The sequence below is a fragment of the Stegastes partitus genome, unplaced genomic scaffold, assembly GCF_000690725.1.
Source record: "Stegastes partitus isolate 25-593 unplaced genomic scaffold, Stegastes_partitus-1.0.2 Scaffold618, whole genome shotgun sequence".
NCBI classification, from domain to species: Eukaryota; Metazoa; Chordata; class Actinopteri; family Pomacentridae; genus Stegastes; species Stegastes partitus.
Genome location: NW_007578349.1, coordinates 13577 through 31923, shown reverse-complemented (window position 1 = coordinate 31923; position 18347 = coordinate 13577). Strand labels below are relative to the sequence as shown.

Below are 18347 nucleotides of genomic sequence, written 5' to 3'. Positions count from 1 at the left end.
CACAACAAGGCTGGACAGGACAAGACGCAATGTAACACAACAAGACAACAAGACATGACTGAAAAGACACAAACTAAGTAAAATAAACCTCTATAGTGCATCCAAAATTTGAAGTGAAATCAAATACTGGATGACATATTATGAAGACAGGCCGGCTAGTTTTAAAATACCTCGCTGTGTGCTTAATCTGCTAAGTACAATTTTGCCTAGGTTAAATTTATAGATCTTTTTTTTTTTTTTTTTTAAAGGAATTACAAGCAACAGTGTTACGAAGAACATCAAATCACAGGTTGATCTGAAGGCGTCAGAAATGGCATTTGTTAAATATGATGGACACTGAAAAAAGTGCTTGTTTGTCTATATCTAATGACTCCATCAGCCTGAAGGATGCCGGATTCTCAATAGGACCTCCTGATTGGAAGCAACATTTGAAGACAATCTGGACTGTTGGAGGAGAATCAGAATTGCTCTCTTGTCCGACACCAGTCGTCACTAATGCTACCTCAAGCAAGAAATTACCTCCGCCTACTCTCACTAAGCTTTTGGTATCTGTACATTATGTCCCTCTGCACTGCTTTGGGTGTGACGAGTTCCCAGGAGGTTTCCTAATATCTGCAAACAGGCAAACTCAGGAATGCATATCTCTTCATAGACTTATATATAAAAATAAATAAATGAGCACACAAGCAATTCTTTTTATTTTTTTTTTTATTCCAAAAAAAAATCCATGCAAGAAAAAACTACAACTACTATTCAAGTGTGTGTGTGTCTGTGTGTGTGTGAGTGTGTGTGTATGTGTGTGTGTGTGTGTGTGGGAACGGGTCAGATCAAGAGAGACACCAGCAACTGTACAACTGTAAACAAAGGAACTATTCCATTTCCTTAAGTGCGTAAAGAAGAACATTTGTTCCTTTAAATCAGCCAGTTTTGCATTTGTAAAGAGGCACTAGAAGGATTGTTAGTTTAGTCATTAGGTCATAGCATCTTTATGTATAACAATCCTCAAAATAACATTTTGCCTTTTCAATCTACAATTAATATACAAATTTATCTACATTTCTCTATACAAATACACTATATTCAGATGAATCTTCTATACAAAGCAACAGCTATGCAAATGTCATATTTCTTATATATTCTGAATTATAGTTAACATTTAAAAAAAAAAAAACAAACAGCAAGCTATTCCAAATAAAAATGGGACTGAAATTAAATCTATTACTTTACAACATGCATTGATGTTAAATGAAAAGAAATAGGTGTTACGTTTTCATTTCTATAAGAAGCTGAATTGACAATAGTCACAATTTAAATTTAGTCTAGTGTAATATGAAAATGATATATCCAACCTATTATTTTAGTAATTTAATGCAACAAATATTTTATACTGACATGTGAATGTTTCGACTAAGTAGTTTATAGCTCCACAGTCACCATTAGGATTTATTACTATCTTCCTATTAAACAGCACTGTCTTGTGCAGGTTAAAAACTTGATTGGATGGAGTTTGATTCAACTATACAGAAATTTGGTTTGTATTTTTTGGTGTTTGTTTTTTTTTCTTTTTGGTTGAACTGTAACAGCACAATTACAATTCTAATTTGACGGCAGATCAAATTCTCAGCTAAACAACATAGCTGAGTAATTTTGGTGTGTCAGTTTTAATGATTGCAATGAGGAACATATGTTTAAAAAAAAAAAAATTTGTATAGTTGGAAAGCCGGCTTTGTATATCTAGCAATAGCACTTGCTGCTTTGGAGAGTAAAAGCATGTGTGAATTAAGGTAAATAATTTCATTCATTCATTCAGGTGAAATCTGTACAGCAAATCATAAAAAATAAAGCCACAGATGTCTGTACAGAAGTTTGTAATAGCCCTTTTCCCCCAAAGAAGTTGGTCCCCCATACTATGTGCATGATTTCCAACACTCCAGACAGATATTTACTACCACTTCACTTACATTTTTTTTTCATATAAAACACCACTAAAACCGAACAAAACAATGAACTTTAAAGCCAGAAAGAGTTTGTGCAAGTGTTAGGCTGTATTCTGCTGTAGTGTTAAGACTCCCAGCAATACTGGCCTCTAGTGGGTGAGATTAGTCATCACAGTTCTGAAGGGAGTTGGATTCATTCTTAATCGTAAACAGCTGCCACCCGATGGCATTCACATATAGTGCTTAGGAAGCATCATAGCACAAACCCTTCACAAAACAAGGCAACCAATGAATCATTTCAAGTCTGCAGTGTGCGAGGGAAGCCTCACACATTAGTGGAACTTACTTGGCTGAAATATTTTCTAGCTGTAGATCAATTTAATTTAAATCCTCCAACCTTGTAAGAAGGAGGTTTGAAAATTCAAAAGAGTTTAGTTGCCAGTTTGGTTCAATGCAGTGCAATTATTTTTTTTGAAGTATGCAGCCTTGAACCAAAATCTCGCCCCTACATCTTGGTCTCGCTGTCAGCGGGCCGCTCATTCTCGTATTCATTCTCCTGGCAGATGAGCTGGTATGGTTTCTTGTCTGCCTCCTCCACCACTGAGTTGCCCACTTCAGGGTCCTTTCTCTGCAATTCGTGGCGAGACAGGTGTTCCACAATACCTGCACCGATGGAGTCTCCGAGGACGTTAGTGGTGGTGCGCAATCGATCCCTGGAGAAAGACACAGAACAGGTTAGGACCGGAGGTAGCGAGTGGGAAGAGGAGACAAGGCTGGACAAAACAGGACAAGAAAGGGCATGACACAAAATGACAGGAAAAGACAGGACAAGACGAAACAAGACTGGATGAGACAGGACAGGACACAGCAAGACAGGACAAGAGAGGACAAGACACAACAAGACAGGACAAGACACAAGGAGACAGGACAAGATGAAACAAGACAGGACAAGTCAAAATCACAATATGACAGGACAAGACATAAAAAGACAGGACATGATACAACAAGATGGGACAAGACAGGACAAGACACAGCAGATGCAACAAGATGGGACAAGACAGGACAAGACACAACAAGGCAGGACACAACAAGACCCAAAAAGACAGGACAGGACATGACACAACAAGACAGGACAAGACAAGTCAAAATCACAATAAGACTGGACAAGACACAACAAGACAGGGTAGGACACAATATGACTGGACAAGACATAAAAAGACAGGACATGAAACAACAAGATGGGACAAGACAGGACAAAGCAGGACAAGACAAAACAAGACAAAATCCGACAAGACATAAAAAGACAGGACAAGACGCAACAAGGCAGGACAAGACAGGACATGACATGACACAGCAAGACAGGATTAGATACAACAAGACAAGTCAAAATCACAATGAGACTGGACAAGCCAAAAAGACAGGATAAGACAGGACATGATACAACAAGACAGGACAAAAAAGACACAAACTAAGTAAAATAAACCTCTACAGTGAAAACATTGCTAATCAAATCTATGAGGAGGGTCTATAAGCGTATAATTGTAATGAAGTATAATTATAACATAAGCATTAATTGCTTCAGGCAACCTCCAAACCACATGAAACAGACAGTAGATAGGAAGAAGCAGGGTTTTTCACTGGGATTGGCTGTTAACCGAATAAAAACCAGATGGATAGAGGGACATGGAATGTGAAGGGAGTGTCTCTATGAGCTGTCTGGTAATCCACTCAACACTGTACAGCACAACAGTCACATTTCATAGAATTCATACCACACTACCACCCTACATCCACCCTCCATCAAACTCTTTCTATACCACCATAAAACCAAATTATTTACAGTTTGCACAGAGTGCTGCAACTCTGAAGTTAAGTGGTACAACTTGGGGGGGAAAAAAAACTTGACTTACTGGTGTTTTGTATTGATTTTACTATTTGCTAAAGCGACATATGATCAATACTTACAGGAACCAATCAACAGCAATGATCAGCGTGATGTCATCCGTGGGAAGGCCTACAGACGTTAGCACTATCACCATGGTGACCAGGCCTGCCTGAGGGATTCCAGCTGCTCCGATGCTGGCTGCTGTGGCTGTGATACTGATAGGAAAAAGTGAAACAAAAGGAAAAAAAGAGAAGGCAGATGGAGAGAATTATCTAAAAAATTATTTATTGTGCTGTCAGACATGTCCCATTATTGACCTCTCAATTATTCCTTCGTAATAGCGCTGAAGAGGGTCATTTATTTACTTGGCTGCAACACTATTCTCCATCTATCCCTTGTCAAAAAGCCAGACAAGTGGTCAGAAAGTCAGTCGTAAAGTTGGAACTGTGGTTCTGAGGCTTTGGAAAAGCTTGACATGGGTTCAGTCGAGGTTGTTGCCAGATAGGAAGCCAAATAGAATAGAAGTATTCCTGTATCCATCCAAAAGTGATTAAACTCTCAGAGCAGTCAATGTTTACTGAATCAAACCCCCTTTGGGTTTCCCTTTGGTTTTTTTTGCAGCACAAACAGATGTTGTACAGTGACACACATCCTTGACCTAATCACATAATCAATAACATATTTGAAGTTGAAATGCAATTGTACGCGATGTCAGTACCTGATGGTTAGAATCTGCCCAAAGTTAAGGTCATAATCATTGACCTGCGCAATAAAGATGGCTGCCAGGGCTTCGTATAGAGCTGTGCCATCCATGTTTATGGTGGCACCGACTGGGAGTACAAAACGCGTCACACGTTTGTCCACCTTGTTGTTTTCCTCCAGGCATTTGAATGTGATGGGCAATGTGGCGGAACTGGGGAGAGCAGGGGAAAGAGAGAGAGATTGGGATCAGCAATAAGTGCAACAGCATACCAGTGTCTAAAACCTTCCACTGCAGGCCCAGGGTGTTGTGAATATGGAGCAATTGCAAATCTGCAACAAGCTGATTGATGTGATAATTAAAATTTGATCAGAAAAGTACACTATTGGGCCATAATTACAATTACATTTGGAAAACGCCGGCAAATTAGTGTTGTGTATATGCCGTCAGCTTATAATAATACTGTGTTTCTCAAGCCCTGGAGCAATGGAAATGTGTTAATCAAACTCTGAACTGTATATATGGAGAGATTAATATGAATTGTACCTTGACCTTTCAACCTAATCACTCACCTAGAGGAGGTTCCGAGGGCAGTGATGAGAGCCTGCAACAGCCCAGCGATGAAGACAAAGGGGTTCTTTCTGGTGACGATGAAGTAGAGTGTTGGCAGAACCAAGACGGCGTGGATGAGCAGGCCACAAATGACTGTCACTGTATACATCGCCAGCTGGCTGCCCATGGATGTAATGTCATCCATCTCCACAATTTTGCCAGCAATCAGGAACAAGATACCAACGGGGGCGTACCTGAGGATTGATTGGTGTCGTGAATTTATAATTAAAACATTTCATTCCTCGTTAACGCTATCTATTCGTCCCAGTGGTAAGACAGCCCTCCTGGTACTTACCACATTATTATGGCAACTAGCCTCATCACGGCTTCGTTGAGCGAATCAAAGAAGTCCTTCAGGGGTTGCCCCTGTTCCCGCATGCTCCCGATGATCAGACCAAAGCATATGGAGAACACTACCAGGCCGAGAGCATTGATTCCATTCACTGCTCCTGGCACTGGGATCATCTCCTCTCGGGCTACTGTCTGGCTGCCATTGGGTGCGAATATTGTGTCGTTCACTGTCATCGTCACTTGGACTACTCTCTTGGCATACTGTGTCTTGAACTGTATTTTTAAAAGAGACAAATGTGTTAAATGGTGATTAAGTCCTGGTGCATTAATATTTAGTAAATAACTTTCATTCAAGAACAACATTTGTGATTCACAGTCAATTAATTTTAGACGAACCTATTAAATTACAGCGTTACTGTGAAACAGATGTGTATCATGAAAGCTCAGGGAAGTTGTTTGTGCTTTCAACTTCCTATTTTACCATCAGGCACACATAATTTCACAATTCCACTAGAGCACCTCCATCTGCCCAAAATGTGTTGGAATAAGGAAGTGAAAGTGGCACCGAGGCAGGGGCCTTGGTTAACAGTTACGGCTGGGTGAGGTGCAAACGTGGGCAGCTAAGAGTGAATTAATCGTTAGGTGCCCCCGTCTGAAACAGTTATTGTAAAATATCTCTTTGCACTTTTTGAGAGCCCAAAGGAATGACAACGGCAATATGAGTATACAATTTTTTTTAAAAAGCACATGAAAAGCAAACCTTTCAAAAGTGTGGCTCTAAACAACGCTAACTGAACACTCAGATACTGGTGATGATACACTGAGAGAATTCATGAAGAGAGCCTTTGTTGTAACTGTAGGCCAAGTGACAAAATAGAGGATGTGGTGGGACTGTTACCTGTTTGGTGCAAGCTTCCACAAGGTTAGGAGGAAACATGTTTCTAGAAAACACAACAAAATAGGTATAATTGTATTACGATTTAATGAGTTAGACTCAGACTTTCAAATGACAAACGCACATCACTAAAAACCAAAAAATACAACATGCACTGTATCAAATGTTAGGATCATTAGCTGATATCGATTTGCATTTTGCAGCTTTTTTGAATCCATTTACACCTCAAAGGTCACAGAACTTTAATATCCTCCTCCCAGGTCGAACGCCTCGATCCGAGTGTTCACTATCAAAAAGTAAAATTAGTAAAGGATTCTGATTTTTCATTTTTGTTGACAGAATCAGTGTAGTGGGTTGCTCCAGTGAATGTTTGTTTGGTCAGCTTGCACAGATGCGTGTAGGTACCTGATAAGATCCAGAAAGGCATCAGCAGCGCTGACCTGCTCTATCTGCTGCGGCTTGCTGAACTCATCCTTTGATCCTTTTCCAGGGTGAATAATGAGCACCATGACAATACCAATGAACACAGCGATGACGGTCGTGGTGGTGTAGTAAACCACGGCCCTCATTCCCATTTTACCAGAAGCACGGCTGTCCAGAGAAGCCATACCTGAAAAGGACAAATCGCATCAATCCTGTAAACGTATACCAGTACTACAGTTTATCAAATAAATATTCATCCACGATCACCTGCAGTGTTGCTACTAATAGAATCATGGACAGACTTTCATGCTGTAAAAAGTCCTGCAGAGGGAGCAGCAGTGCAGCCACAGTGTGACAAGCTCGTAGTGTTAAAAGCAGCCAAACTGGAAATCATCTAAATTACTCACACTACAAGTCAATCAACATTTAATGAATGGATTAGTTGATTCATCTTTCTCTACTCGCCCTGTTTTACTCATTCATGTTTATTTCCTTTACAGTTACATACGACTGGCTTTCACTGATATGTGCTTGAAAATGTTACTAAACCAACAACAACAACAAAATCTTCATATATATATATATTAGCATCAAATGAGTGATGGTATAATTTGAATAGAATGCAGGAACCTCAGAATACATTTTCTAAAACTAATAAAAAAAAAAGGTGTGATCACATCTTTGTTATCTTTCTTGTTGTTTCTACATATGAACAAAACATCCCTATCGTCTTTAGTCTTGCTGCACCATGAGAGTTTACACAGATGTGCCACTCACTTCTGTCCCTGTGAGCATCGTCAGCTTGGGAAAAAAGTGCTGTAATTATATGTGGAATACACCCAATCTGGATTATCTGGATAACTATCTGTGACAACAAAGAGCGGCAAGAAACACAATCTGACACTGACCTTTGCTGGTGGAAAACTAAACTACTGTATAGCACCCAGGGGAAGATCTAACAAACAAAATCTAATTACATGTTATACATTCGTATACAGACAATACACTGTAAACTACTGAGGAGGTAACGAAGTACCATAAACGTTGTTCTTAAACTGTGATTTTGTGCTGTTTCAAGCTGCATTTGGAAAGTCCTGCGTGCCCCTGAGTGTGACGTTAGTTTGTTGTGAACACAGGCTGCACAGATTTCAGTTACAGATTAACAGCTTGACCTCGACTCAATATTTGAGTCGCAAAGAAAACAATGGCACAAGTACTGCATGTATGTATCTGCTATGGGCCGTATCTATTCATCCAATGCTGAAACATAGAAAGTAGAACGCTGCAGAAGGATTCAGCCCCGAAAGCCAAAGATCCTGTTACAAAAAAACACTTAATTTCCTGCCACATCGGGCAAATTTCGCATTCCTGCAAGAAAGTTTGGATACTGTCAAATTATACAAAACCTAAATTGTGGTGAGTTCTATTTCATGGCTCTGACGCCACAAATCACGTTTGGGTTAAACTAAAATAGCTTTGACATATCTTGCTCTTAGTCAAGAAATTGGTGCTGGAGAAAAACCAAGGTTTCATTCCTCTGCAAGAAAGAAGAGCGACGGAGTCTGAGAGTCTGGAGGTTCAATTCTCCTCCACAGTTCAAATAGCATTAAACAGACTTTGCAGGGATAATGGCGGCGAAGAGAAATACAGCCATTCAGAAAACGGGATTTAGAAACAGACAAGCTTCCTCAATAGGCATGACAGTGGTGCTGTATTTTCAGAGTGTCAGGTCCTATTATGGCCATTATCTTCATTCAGAGCCGTGCAGGGCAAAGCGGGCTTTGTGCGATAGGGAGATGTATGTGTTCCTTTCACATGTGGTACTTTGATACTGTGTACACTAAAGTGTGTGGGTGGGTGTGCCTGCTTTTTTGCGAGGCCCAGTTTGAGTTTTACACCTCGGGAGGGAGGGAGGGAGGGCGTTTTTCGGTCTGCCGTCACTTTCTCACAACTTCAGTGGGCTGTTTGAGGGTGAAGACGGGGCTTTGGTGTGAAAGGTAAGGTTAGGGGTAAAGGTTGGGGTGCGGCATTTAGTTGTGATGGTTAAGGATAGGGTCAGGGTAGGGAATGCATTATGTCAATGAGCATATTCACAAAGATCACAAGCGTGTGTGTGTGTGTGTGAGTGTGTGTGTGTGTGTGTGTGTGTGTGTGTGTGTGTGTGTGTGTGTGTGTATGTGTGTGTTTGATGTGTACCTGCTGCCCCTGCTTTGGCCCTCTCTGTTCCTCTTGTCTCAACATGCCCAGGAATTAGGCTTTTATCCAGCCCTATTTGATCCTCTTCCTCCCCTCCTCATCCTCCCCTCCCTCATTCTCTTCTCCCAAATTCTTCACCTCCTCTTTCCACCTCCCGTCCATCACCACCTCTTCTTTCAGGGTGCCCCTCGGTACCCCTCCCCTGCTCTCCGTCCCCTCCCTCCCCCCCCTCCAACATCTTGCCTCCCTCTATTTTTTTTTTTTCCCTTGCACACTGATCTTATTGCTGCAATCCTCTTTCATTGCCACCCTTTCCCTCCGAACCATCCCACCCCCTTCCCGTCTCTTGCCTTCCTCCTATTCCTTTTTCTGACAGCCCTGGGAAAACTTGTTGACTTAGTCAGCCCCACACGCACACAATGATCTCCAGCCTGTTGTCCGGGCAACAGTGGACGCAGCCTCACCAATTCCATCTTTTCAAAAGAACGAGAGAAGCGAGATTGAAGGAGAGCAAGGAGAATGACTTTCTTTCTCATTTGGGGAATGTTCATCAAACACAAAAGTAGGCCCACTCAGGGGAAAGAGTTGAAACGCAGGACATGGCAACTGCAAGAGGTCTCTCCAGAAGGCATTTAACATCAACTGATTCTGGGCAAACATTAACTCCACAGTTCTAGCAAGACTTTACCTAAAGGCATACAGTTTGAAGCCCAGTCTGTGGAATTTTAAACTATGGGGCTCAGTAGAGTTAACAAAATAGTCCTCTGTTCCATCGTGATAACTATTTTTCATCGGTTTGAGAGTCTGAAATGTTTTATTTCACAGCTTTTGCTCTTTCTGTCTTTTGATAACGGAGAGCAAATGAGTGACCAAACAAGCATTTGGAACATCTCACCTTGAGCTAGAGGAGGTTGTGATGTTCATTGTTTTCTGTCATTTATTGACGATTTTAACATGTTCAAAGACTGTTTTGCAGCCTTACAACAGCTACAGCATGGCATCAACAAGGATTAAAATTTTTCTAATTCTGAAAAAAACTAAGAAATAAATGTAACTGCATCACCTTTTATATGCCCCATTGTTGCTTGGATATGGTGCAAATCAAATACAAATAAAGCTTGTTCTTACATGTGATACATCAACGGAGCAATAGCAAGACCTTAAAATTTTCTTTAAATCCATCATAAGTCAACGAAGAAGAAAATGTCATAAAACTTTGCTTAAAGAAAAGAAGAATAGTAGCAGTTTTTTTCCTTAAATTTCACAAACAAGCCGTTCATGTTCAGCTGACTCACACACACATATATATATATGTATAGATGATTCAAGCTCCACTTCCTGTAATCATCCTCTTTTTCCTCTTTCCCCTTTCCTTGTTTCCATCCAGCGCCTTCTTGACTCAATAAAGACTCTGTTGTGGCCTCTCCTCTCGCACAACGAAACGCCTGAAGACAATATGGATTTAACCATATTGACCGCACATATGGAGCGGTTACAGTGAAGCATGTTTGTGTGAGTGAACACGTGAGAGACAGAGACCAAGAGATTAAGAGATACAAAAAAAAAAGACCATATCCTATGAACTCTACAGTTATCTGCGCTCTCTTTTCCTCATTCTACTGCTGAAACAAATAAGCCCTTTTCTCATAATCCTTGATCCTCGGTTTTTCCTGCCTGCCTGTCCACTCGTTCCTTCATTTCTTACCTTCCAGGGCCTCTCTACTCAAACTACCTCCCAGGGCCTCTCTGTACTCTGCTCAAGCTACCTCTCAGGGCCCCTGTGGAGTCAAACTTTCTGATTCTCAATTCAACCCCAATTTTAGACCGGATCAATTCACAGGCAAGTCCTCGCTTCACATAGAAGCACCATTCAGTCTTGGGAGCGTGACATTCATTTTGCATGGGGGCCACGTGTTTGGGGAATATAAGTCACAGGAGCTTAGCTGTGATGTTCTTGTCCTCTAAAATATGTTATTCTCAAAGTCATGCTCTGAGTCATGTATGTAAAGGAGCCACTCCTATAAATAAAGCCCAGTGAGACTACGTTAAAGCTGTGAGATATTGGTTATCATGGGAAAGCTGGTGAATTCAGTTCATGCTACGAGGACAGAAAAACAAAAACAGCTTAGGTTTGTTCAAGATCGAGAGAAGGCGTAAAGTGACCTAAGGTGACTTATAACTGCTGAAACCTGAAAGAACTGTGGAAGAAATTGAAAACTGTGCTTCCTGCAGATGTACATCGCAGCCAAAAACAAACAAAAAACATCAGCTATGTAACCTTTCCCTCATCTGAGTAAAGAAAATGTAATGATCTCCCAACTTAGTGACTGATTTTCCACAAAAATACAGTTATCATCGCGCCACATATTTTAGTATTATGATACATTACACAAGATAGTGCTGATGTGATTAACAGAGGCAAAGCTGTATAGACTAGTATCCTGACATACAAAATTATATCCTATATTTGTAAATAAGGAAGTTAGTTTTTTACTGAAAAGAACAGGGAAAGGTACGAGCAAGTTTAACAGTAAAGAGGAGGTGACATTTAGTTTTAGATTCACTTTTAAAATTTTGACTTAAGGTGCATGTGTGCATGAAAAGCTACTGTTAAACCGGCGTGTCAAAATACTTGAAAGAAACATTTGCAACAATTAAAGTCTGAATGAAGGGACAGCAATCAAAATCTGTTGTATCAGCATTTTAGAATCCAAATATGCTAATTACTGGGTATAAATAATACACAATACTTAAAACATCTGCATATTGGGGTCTTGCTACACAATAATATTGGTAAATTTGCTTTCTATATGCTGCCATTGTGTATGTTCTTGGCACACATCTTTCTGGCTGATGCAGATAAAGTCTGTTTAGATCAGCGCTGTCTCCAAAAAAAATGGCATAAATGTAATGTCTGTTATTGTTGTGTGCTAAAGAAAATTGCTATTTCATTATAGCAACAAAAAAAGAAAAAAAAACAACAATAAAAAATGCTATTTTTTTACTCTAATACTTGTTTCCAAGTCTGTTTTCAGATGATGGGTAAAAGTAAAAGTGTGTTAACTGTAGTGATGCAACAGCTGACATCTGATAACATGCGTAGAAGTGCACATCCACTGATGACTTGGCTGCAGAACAGCACTCATTGTTGGTTTCCACATGCTGTAGCTGTGGTCATGTGACATGATGTCAGAGGATGCTGATGTTACGCCCCGCTGCAACACAAAGCAGGTTATTATCGGACAGCGGGTCTCTGTCATCCCTTCAGGAGACTGGCCTCTTTTCCCGTCAGTCACCGCTCAGAGCCTGGACATTTGGTCCTCCCACCTACATTTGTCAGTCGGTGCTGCTGACTGGTGTTTTTTGGAAGCTCACAAGTTCGGCCTGTGCTTTAATAACAAATAGAGATTCCGATCAATAACAAACTCATCAGCCCTCCGGAAGAAAACACTGCTATGTCATATGTTTTTTTGTTTTCCTGAAATACTGGCCCAAATTCATGTGAGATGCAGAAGGTACAAGATGTACCGAAACAAAAATAATCCCTTTCACAAATACTGAATAGCTTTAATTACTACCCAGTAGAACAGGGTTTGCTTAGGTCGTGTTTTATTAGGAACACGAGCGTCAATACATATACTAGGCATATGACCTGAAATGCGAGTTAAAACACATTTCTCTCTCTGTCTCACTCATGAGGTCATCCTAACCCTCCACCACTGGGCCTTAAAGAAACAAACAGCGCCGTGTGAACAAACAGCTGCTTCGCTCTGCCACTCATGAAGTACGTGATGATCAGCAGAGCCAAAAAAAACAACACACAACACTATCACCATTTCACAAAGACAACACCGGCTATTTTGCTATCTGAAATCTCATATAAATAAAGTCAGAGTGCTACTTTTTCCATGCTACGCTGCACTTCCACTCCAGGATAGTAGAGAGACAGTTGTAGGGGACACAGTAGTAGATGGATGGATGAAATTGTGTCTTGTCGCGGGTTGTTTGTATTTTACAAAGCAATGGAGTCATGCTGAGCAGGGAACAGACGGATGTGCACGTACGAGAAAATGCTTTGATGAAAATGTTTGTGATATCAGGAGGAGTCATGAAGCGCTGTGTTAAATTTAGAACAAAAATAGTGGATGACAACACTTTGCTTGCTGCTACAACCATGTGGGAGAGCTGTGTATAGGAACTGGGTGTGCACAACATTGTCACATTTTGATTATTGTGTAATTGTTGATGCAATCTGTAAATCATACGTGTTAGATTAATAAGACAGTTTGTCAGCGACTTAGACGTAGCAAAGACACTAAAGCACAAATGGCATTACATCAAAATTGTACTCAGTGACTATCCAAAACTAAAAGGTAGAGTAAGAGGTGAACTAACTAAATCAGTATGACTCTATTCCGAGATGCATCTGTAGCTGTCGGTGCCCTGATTGCACTAGACTGTCGTGATGTTCATACCTGTGATGAGACTGGAAACCAGCAGGGGCAGCACCAGCATCTGAAGCATTCTCATCAGCAGCTCCCCGGGGAAGGAGAAGAACTTCACTTCACGGTACGACATTTTATACGGCCGCAGGGCAAATCCCAGGATTATACCTGTAGCGTGGGTCAGATGTGGAAGCAAAGAAGAAAACGTTTTACGCCAACGTGACAAAACCTGGATTTGACACCTGCAGTTGGATATAATCGGATTAATGCAAAATATTTCATATTTATAAGCCAGTATCCACACTATAGTAATGCTAAGTAGTTTAAAATGGCACAACGTCACATGAGAAGTGGAGCTTGATGATGGTAAACATTAGCAAAAGTTGACTCTTTAAGATGGTTGGAGGGGGAATAAGTTTAGATTCTCCAGAACACCAGTGGCTGTCACTCCTGCTTTGGTTGATCTTTGAACTAGATTTTCTTATCAAAATGTTTGCGAGTTCTTTTTCTCCGGGATCAGTGCGGTCTATGCTCTCAGTAAGTTATTTGTTTAGTCAAGCGCTAATCCACTGACAAGCCCAGGTGGCGGACCCAGCAGCTCGAAGTCAGGAATATCCTGAATTTAACAATCAATCAACTGTGTTTGTCGTGGCACGGCGTAATTCTAGCAGGGCTGCAGATGTGCAGGCGGTGGGTGGGCCTGGCTCACTTCCTACTGGGTGAGACTCAGAGGTTAATGGGAGCGGGTCAAAGGTCGGCAACGGGGTCAGATAACGGCCAGACTGCTGAGTTCATCTGAGTTCCGTCTATTCTTTCATCCGGTGATTTTGTTTCTGTTCTTTTCCTTCTCCTGTCCTCCTACAGACACCAGATTGATTGGTTATTGGGGAGATGCAGACAATGTGTTTCCTTTTTCTTTATAAGACGGGGAGAGAAGAGGAGAAGGTGTTCTCCAATAATCTAGAGTTCAGTGTCAAAACATTTGCTGCTACTCACCAATAATGACAGCAGCAATGGTAAGGATCACAAAGGCATTTCGAACAAAGAATCCCTTCACGTCATCCTTCGTGATGTTCTCCACTCTCTTCTTGGCCAGCAGCGATCGGGACTGGATCCCGGCTCGGATCTGATGGAGACCGCTGCGAGCCCTTTGTGGGTTCTCCCCGTTGCTTTGAGTCATAGCTGCTGTGGGAATCTTCAGATCTGTTTTAACGTGCAGGAACTTGAACTCCGCTCGACTGGGATGTCGACACCGTGATGGTGCCGCTGATTCACCTGTATCTTGTTCCTCCTCTCTGTCACACCTCTGCTTTGGTTCAGATGAGCTGCCTGAGAGGGAGGGAGGGAGGGACACAAGAGTTAGAGGGAGATGTTCCAAAGGTTTTATGTAAGGCAGACTGCAAATCTGTCAAGCACTTAGTTCAGTGAGATAATAGAGGTTTGCCATCTTTTGAGTTAAATCCCACACAGCCCAAACAAAATAGATTAAACTGTCAATATCTTACTTCAGCCTATTGGACAAATACTGTCTCTTGCAATAACAGTTATAATGATGCAACACCGGCCCACAAAAAAAAAGGCTTCAACATCTGTTTAGAAACGTTTTCAGTCCAAGTGACGAACGCATGTGTTGCGCTCGCAGCTGGACAGAAGTGCAGACTTCCTCATACGTACACTCTAACTACAACACACGTGTACACTTTCAATTCTCTCACACATGCAGACACACACAATCACAGCTGCCGGTCAAATGGTTAAATGCATTTGCAGACGTATTTAAATGGTAAAATGCTGAGATAGAAGTTGTTTCTGTACCTTTAGACTTGAGCAATAACTTCCTGTGGAGAGAGAGAGAGAGAGAGGAGGGAAAGTTGTGGCTTTAAAGCTCGATCAGTGTGAGAGGGAGAGAGGAGCTCTTTGGGTTTGAGCTGGTCGGTGTGGACGACCAGCAATGAAGAGAAAGAGGGGAGAAAGAGGAGAGGGCAGGAGAAAGGGAAGGAGGGAGCAGCGGCGGGGATGAGGGAATGAAAGAGCCAGTGAGAGAATGGAGGCGGTGCTATAGTAGAAGAAAAACTAGTGTTAGTCACTCACACAGTGTGGGCTTGTGGGGAGGTGAGGCGGAGACTCCAAAAAAAAAAAAAGTGAAGTAAGGTAGAGGAGGGGGTGCTTTTCAGACAGAGGGGAGCTTGAGGAATAATGAGCTTTCCAAGCAGGAAAAAGAGAAAGGACCTTCTTGTTTTCTTGTGTCCCTCTCAGCCTTCCTTTCAAATGGTTTTTCACGCTTGATAAGTTCAGCCTGATTGGAGATTCCTGTAGAGAATGAGTCAACAGAGAAATAAAAAAAGTGGCCCATCCATCAAAAAAACAAAATATGGAAGTGGATTACCCATTCATGCATTTGCTGCTGGCACATTTCCAACATTCATCAGTCGGTTGTTTTTCTTGTTGCATCTAAGTGCGTTCTGCCATACAAAGTCCACTTGGCCGCCTTTTCTTGGTGCAGTTTTTAGCTTGTGAAGCTAAACAGAGAAGGTAAATATTTGCCGAGTGCCAGTGGTGCAACTGGTGCTCAAGCTTCTGGTTAGGAAGTCTGTGTGTGCGCCTTTTTTTTTGTTCTCCAGGGATTTTTGGCAAACGAGCTGACTGCTGCGCTGCTGTCACAGCTACTCAGTGTGCCATAAAAGCATAATTACTACCTAAGTTTTTACCACAAGAGACACAGCGGTTAGAAAATCGTGACATGAATTTTAGCGTGGCCCCATCAGGAATTTACAGTTTGGCATGTGCGATGCGATTCAGACCGAGGAAGTGTGTGTGTGTGTGTGTGTGTGTGTGTGTAAAAGTGGGTGAAAGTGTTTTTAAAAAAAATAGCAAGAGCAGAGAGGCTGAAGCCATCTTCTCTGAGTCATAGCAAGGGAAGCCATGTATGGCAAGAGATGTTGCGAAATATTTCAGATGACCTTGGTGAAATTGTATAATCTCTCCGACGGCGCATACTTCCAGAAATCAAGGATAACACGACCAGTGCTGATGATATTAAGAGTTACTACACTTGTGTGAATGTAAGACAATGTTCATTTAAAATGGCCATGAAACCTTTTTTTTTCTCCCTCCTGCCCGGTATCATAAGTGTTTACCCAGATAGTTTGGATCTGCTCCAATTAGGAGATAAGGGCAGCACATTATTTCAACATTTGCTGTGAGGAATTCAAAGCACTAAATTTAGCAGTAAATTATTTCATCGTATCACACAGTGACTCACGGTCATCCGCTGACTTTGTCTGGAACCTTTTTTCTTGCATTTCTGTCGAGGTCAATACTTAATTTATTTATTTCTTAAACTTAATTTTAAAAAAATAGGTGTCTGTAGATTATTTATTCATTTACTTACTTGCTTACATAATTATTTATTTACTTATTTATTTATGACAAACACGTGGTACATGCTAACTGTAGAAAAGCACATATGTCTGTGTCATGTTAATATTTCTAGCATTATTTTAATAAGTACAGTTTACAACAGCAGGTCAAAAAAAGAGAAAGTTTTCTGCCCATGCTGCCAGTTACTGATTTGTGAGTCTGATTTATCTAATGTCACATTTGATGGAAAGGAGGGATATTTGCATTATAGCAGGCTGAAACACTGCATTTTGATCGATAAAAATAAATGTAATCAAAACAAATAGCTAATGTAAGTAATTACAATACATTTATGGTAATTACTGAAATATTTCATCCTGATGTTTCACGTTTATGAGGTGGAAGAGAGCAAAACTGCTTTTTTTAAAAATCTGGGCCAGTGTCGTTGTTTTGGTTCATCCAAAAGATCATCCATGCATCCATTATCTATACACTGCTAAAGGGTCACTTAAGGTCGTGGGGGGCTGGAGTCTATCCCAGCTTACTCAGGGTGAAAGCAGGGGACACCCTGGACAGGTCACCAGTCTATCCCAGGGCTACACTTAGAGACAGACAACCAAGCACACTCACATTCACACCTACGGACAATTTAGAATCACCAATTAACCTCAACATGTTTTTGGACTTTGGGAGGAGAGAACCAGAGAACCCGGAGAGAACCCACGCTGCGAGAACATGCAAACTCCACACAGAAAGATCCCGGGTGTCCTCACCGGGTCGCGCACTGGTGACCTTCTTGCTGTGAGGCGACAGTGCTAACCACTGAGCCACCTTGCAGCCCCCAAAAGATCATAAGTTTCTAAATTGGACTTTTACTAATGTCATCTTCACAATGACTCATATATGACATAGTTTCCAGTTCTTTGGACATTGTGCTGTAAACTACAGTGTCCAATTTATTTCGTCCAACTCTTTGGTTTGTGAGTACATACTGAGAATATTCACTGAAGTCTGAGCAGTAATTTACTGATAGGATGGTCACACAATGGCAGTGCAATGACAAGCATGTTGACATAAGACATTAGCAATGACCTTCCATTTAAGTCTAAACTCAAGCACGCAAACACACAATGCAGATCAAGATATGTGCAATCAGAGCGCAAATACTTGGAGCTGTTATTTTCAGACTGCACTCATTATTCAGAATATAATGTGCAGCAAAGAAAAGCACAGAGTCGCTGCTGAAATCATCATTCCTCTACGATGCCTGGATAACCATCATCAGCTCGTGACAAACAGGCAGTTAGCGTCTGAATTGCAGGTGTCAGTACTGTGTTGTGATCTTCCGCTGTCATCCCCATGGGCCTCAGAAACACTGAACAGCTCCTCTCGTCACTTCAGACTGAGGCCTTCAGACTGAGTCACCGGCTTATCGCACAGACTGGAATTGTCTGCGGCTGTATTGTCAGCACAGCTAATCCCACTATGTTACTGCTGTCATGACATTTATTTAGCTGTGACATACTTTTCAGCAGTTGATTGCTAAGAATTGGTAACTCGACGTAGCTGCCTGGACAAAAATGTGTTAATGTGTCAACTTTTA

General features: G+C 41.3%; 1 protein-coding gene across 2 annotated transcripts; it reads right to left on the bottom strand.

The window, feature by feature from the left end:
- Nucleotides 1-1699: 1699 nt before the first annotated feature.
- On the bottom strand, nucleotides 1700-15258 carry slc1a3a (solute carrier family 1 member 3a). Of its 2 annotated transcripts, XM_008289475.1 has the most exons (10): nucleotides 15200-15258; nucleotides 14381-14713; nucleotides 13415-13552; nucleotides 6726-6930; nucleotides 6324-6366; nucleotides 5430-5698; nucleotides 5095-5328; nucleotides 4541-4735; nucleotides 3903-4037; nucleotides 1700-2650 (listed from the first exon to the last, which is right to left on the bottom strand). In XM_008289475.1, exons 2-10 carry the CDS (start codon nucleotides 14562-14564, stop codon nucleotides 2443-2445), a joined length of 1611 nt encoding a protein of 536 aa, XP_008287697.1. In that variant the 5' UTR covers nucleotides 14565-14713; nucleotides 15200-15258; the 3' UTR covers nucleotides 1700-2442. The 2 variants fall into 2 exon arrangements, with proteins under 2 accessions (XP_008287697.1, XP_008287698.1); XM_008289476.1 differs by lacking the exons at nucleotides 1700-2650; nucleotides 3903-4037; nucleotides 4541-4735; ... (3 more) ...; nucleotides 6726-6930; nucleotides 13415-13552 and adding an exon at nucleotides 14154-14242.
- Nucleotides 15259-18347: the final 3089 nt, after the last annotated feature.

Coding starts and splice junctions, on each gene's coding strand:
- slc1a3a (XM_008289475.1), bottom strand. CDS start 14,564: ATGACTCAAAGCAACGGGGAGAACCCACAAAGGGCTCGCAGCGGTCTC. Junction 13,553..14,380: donor CATTGCTGCTGTCATTATTG/GTGAGTAGCAGC, acceptor CCCACGCTACAG/GTATAATCCTGGGATTTGCC. Junction 6,367..6,725: donor GCCTTTCTGGATCTTATCAG/GTACCTACACGC, acceptor TGTGTTTTCTAG/AAACATGTTTCCTCCTAACC.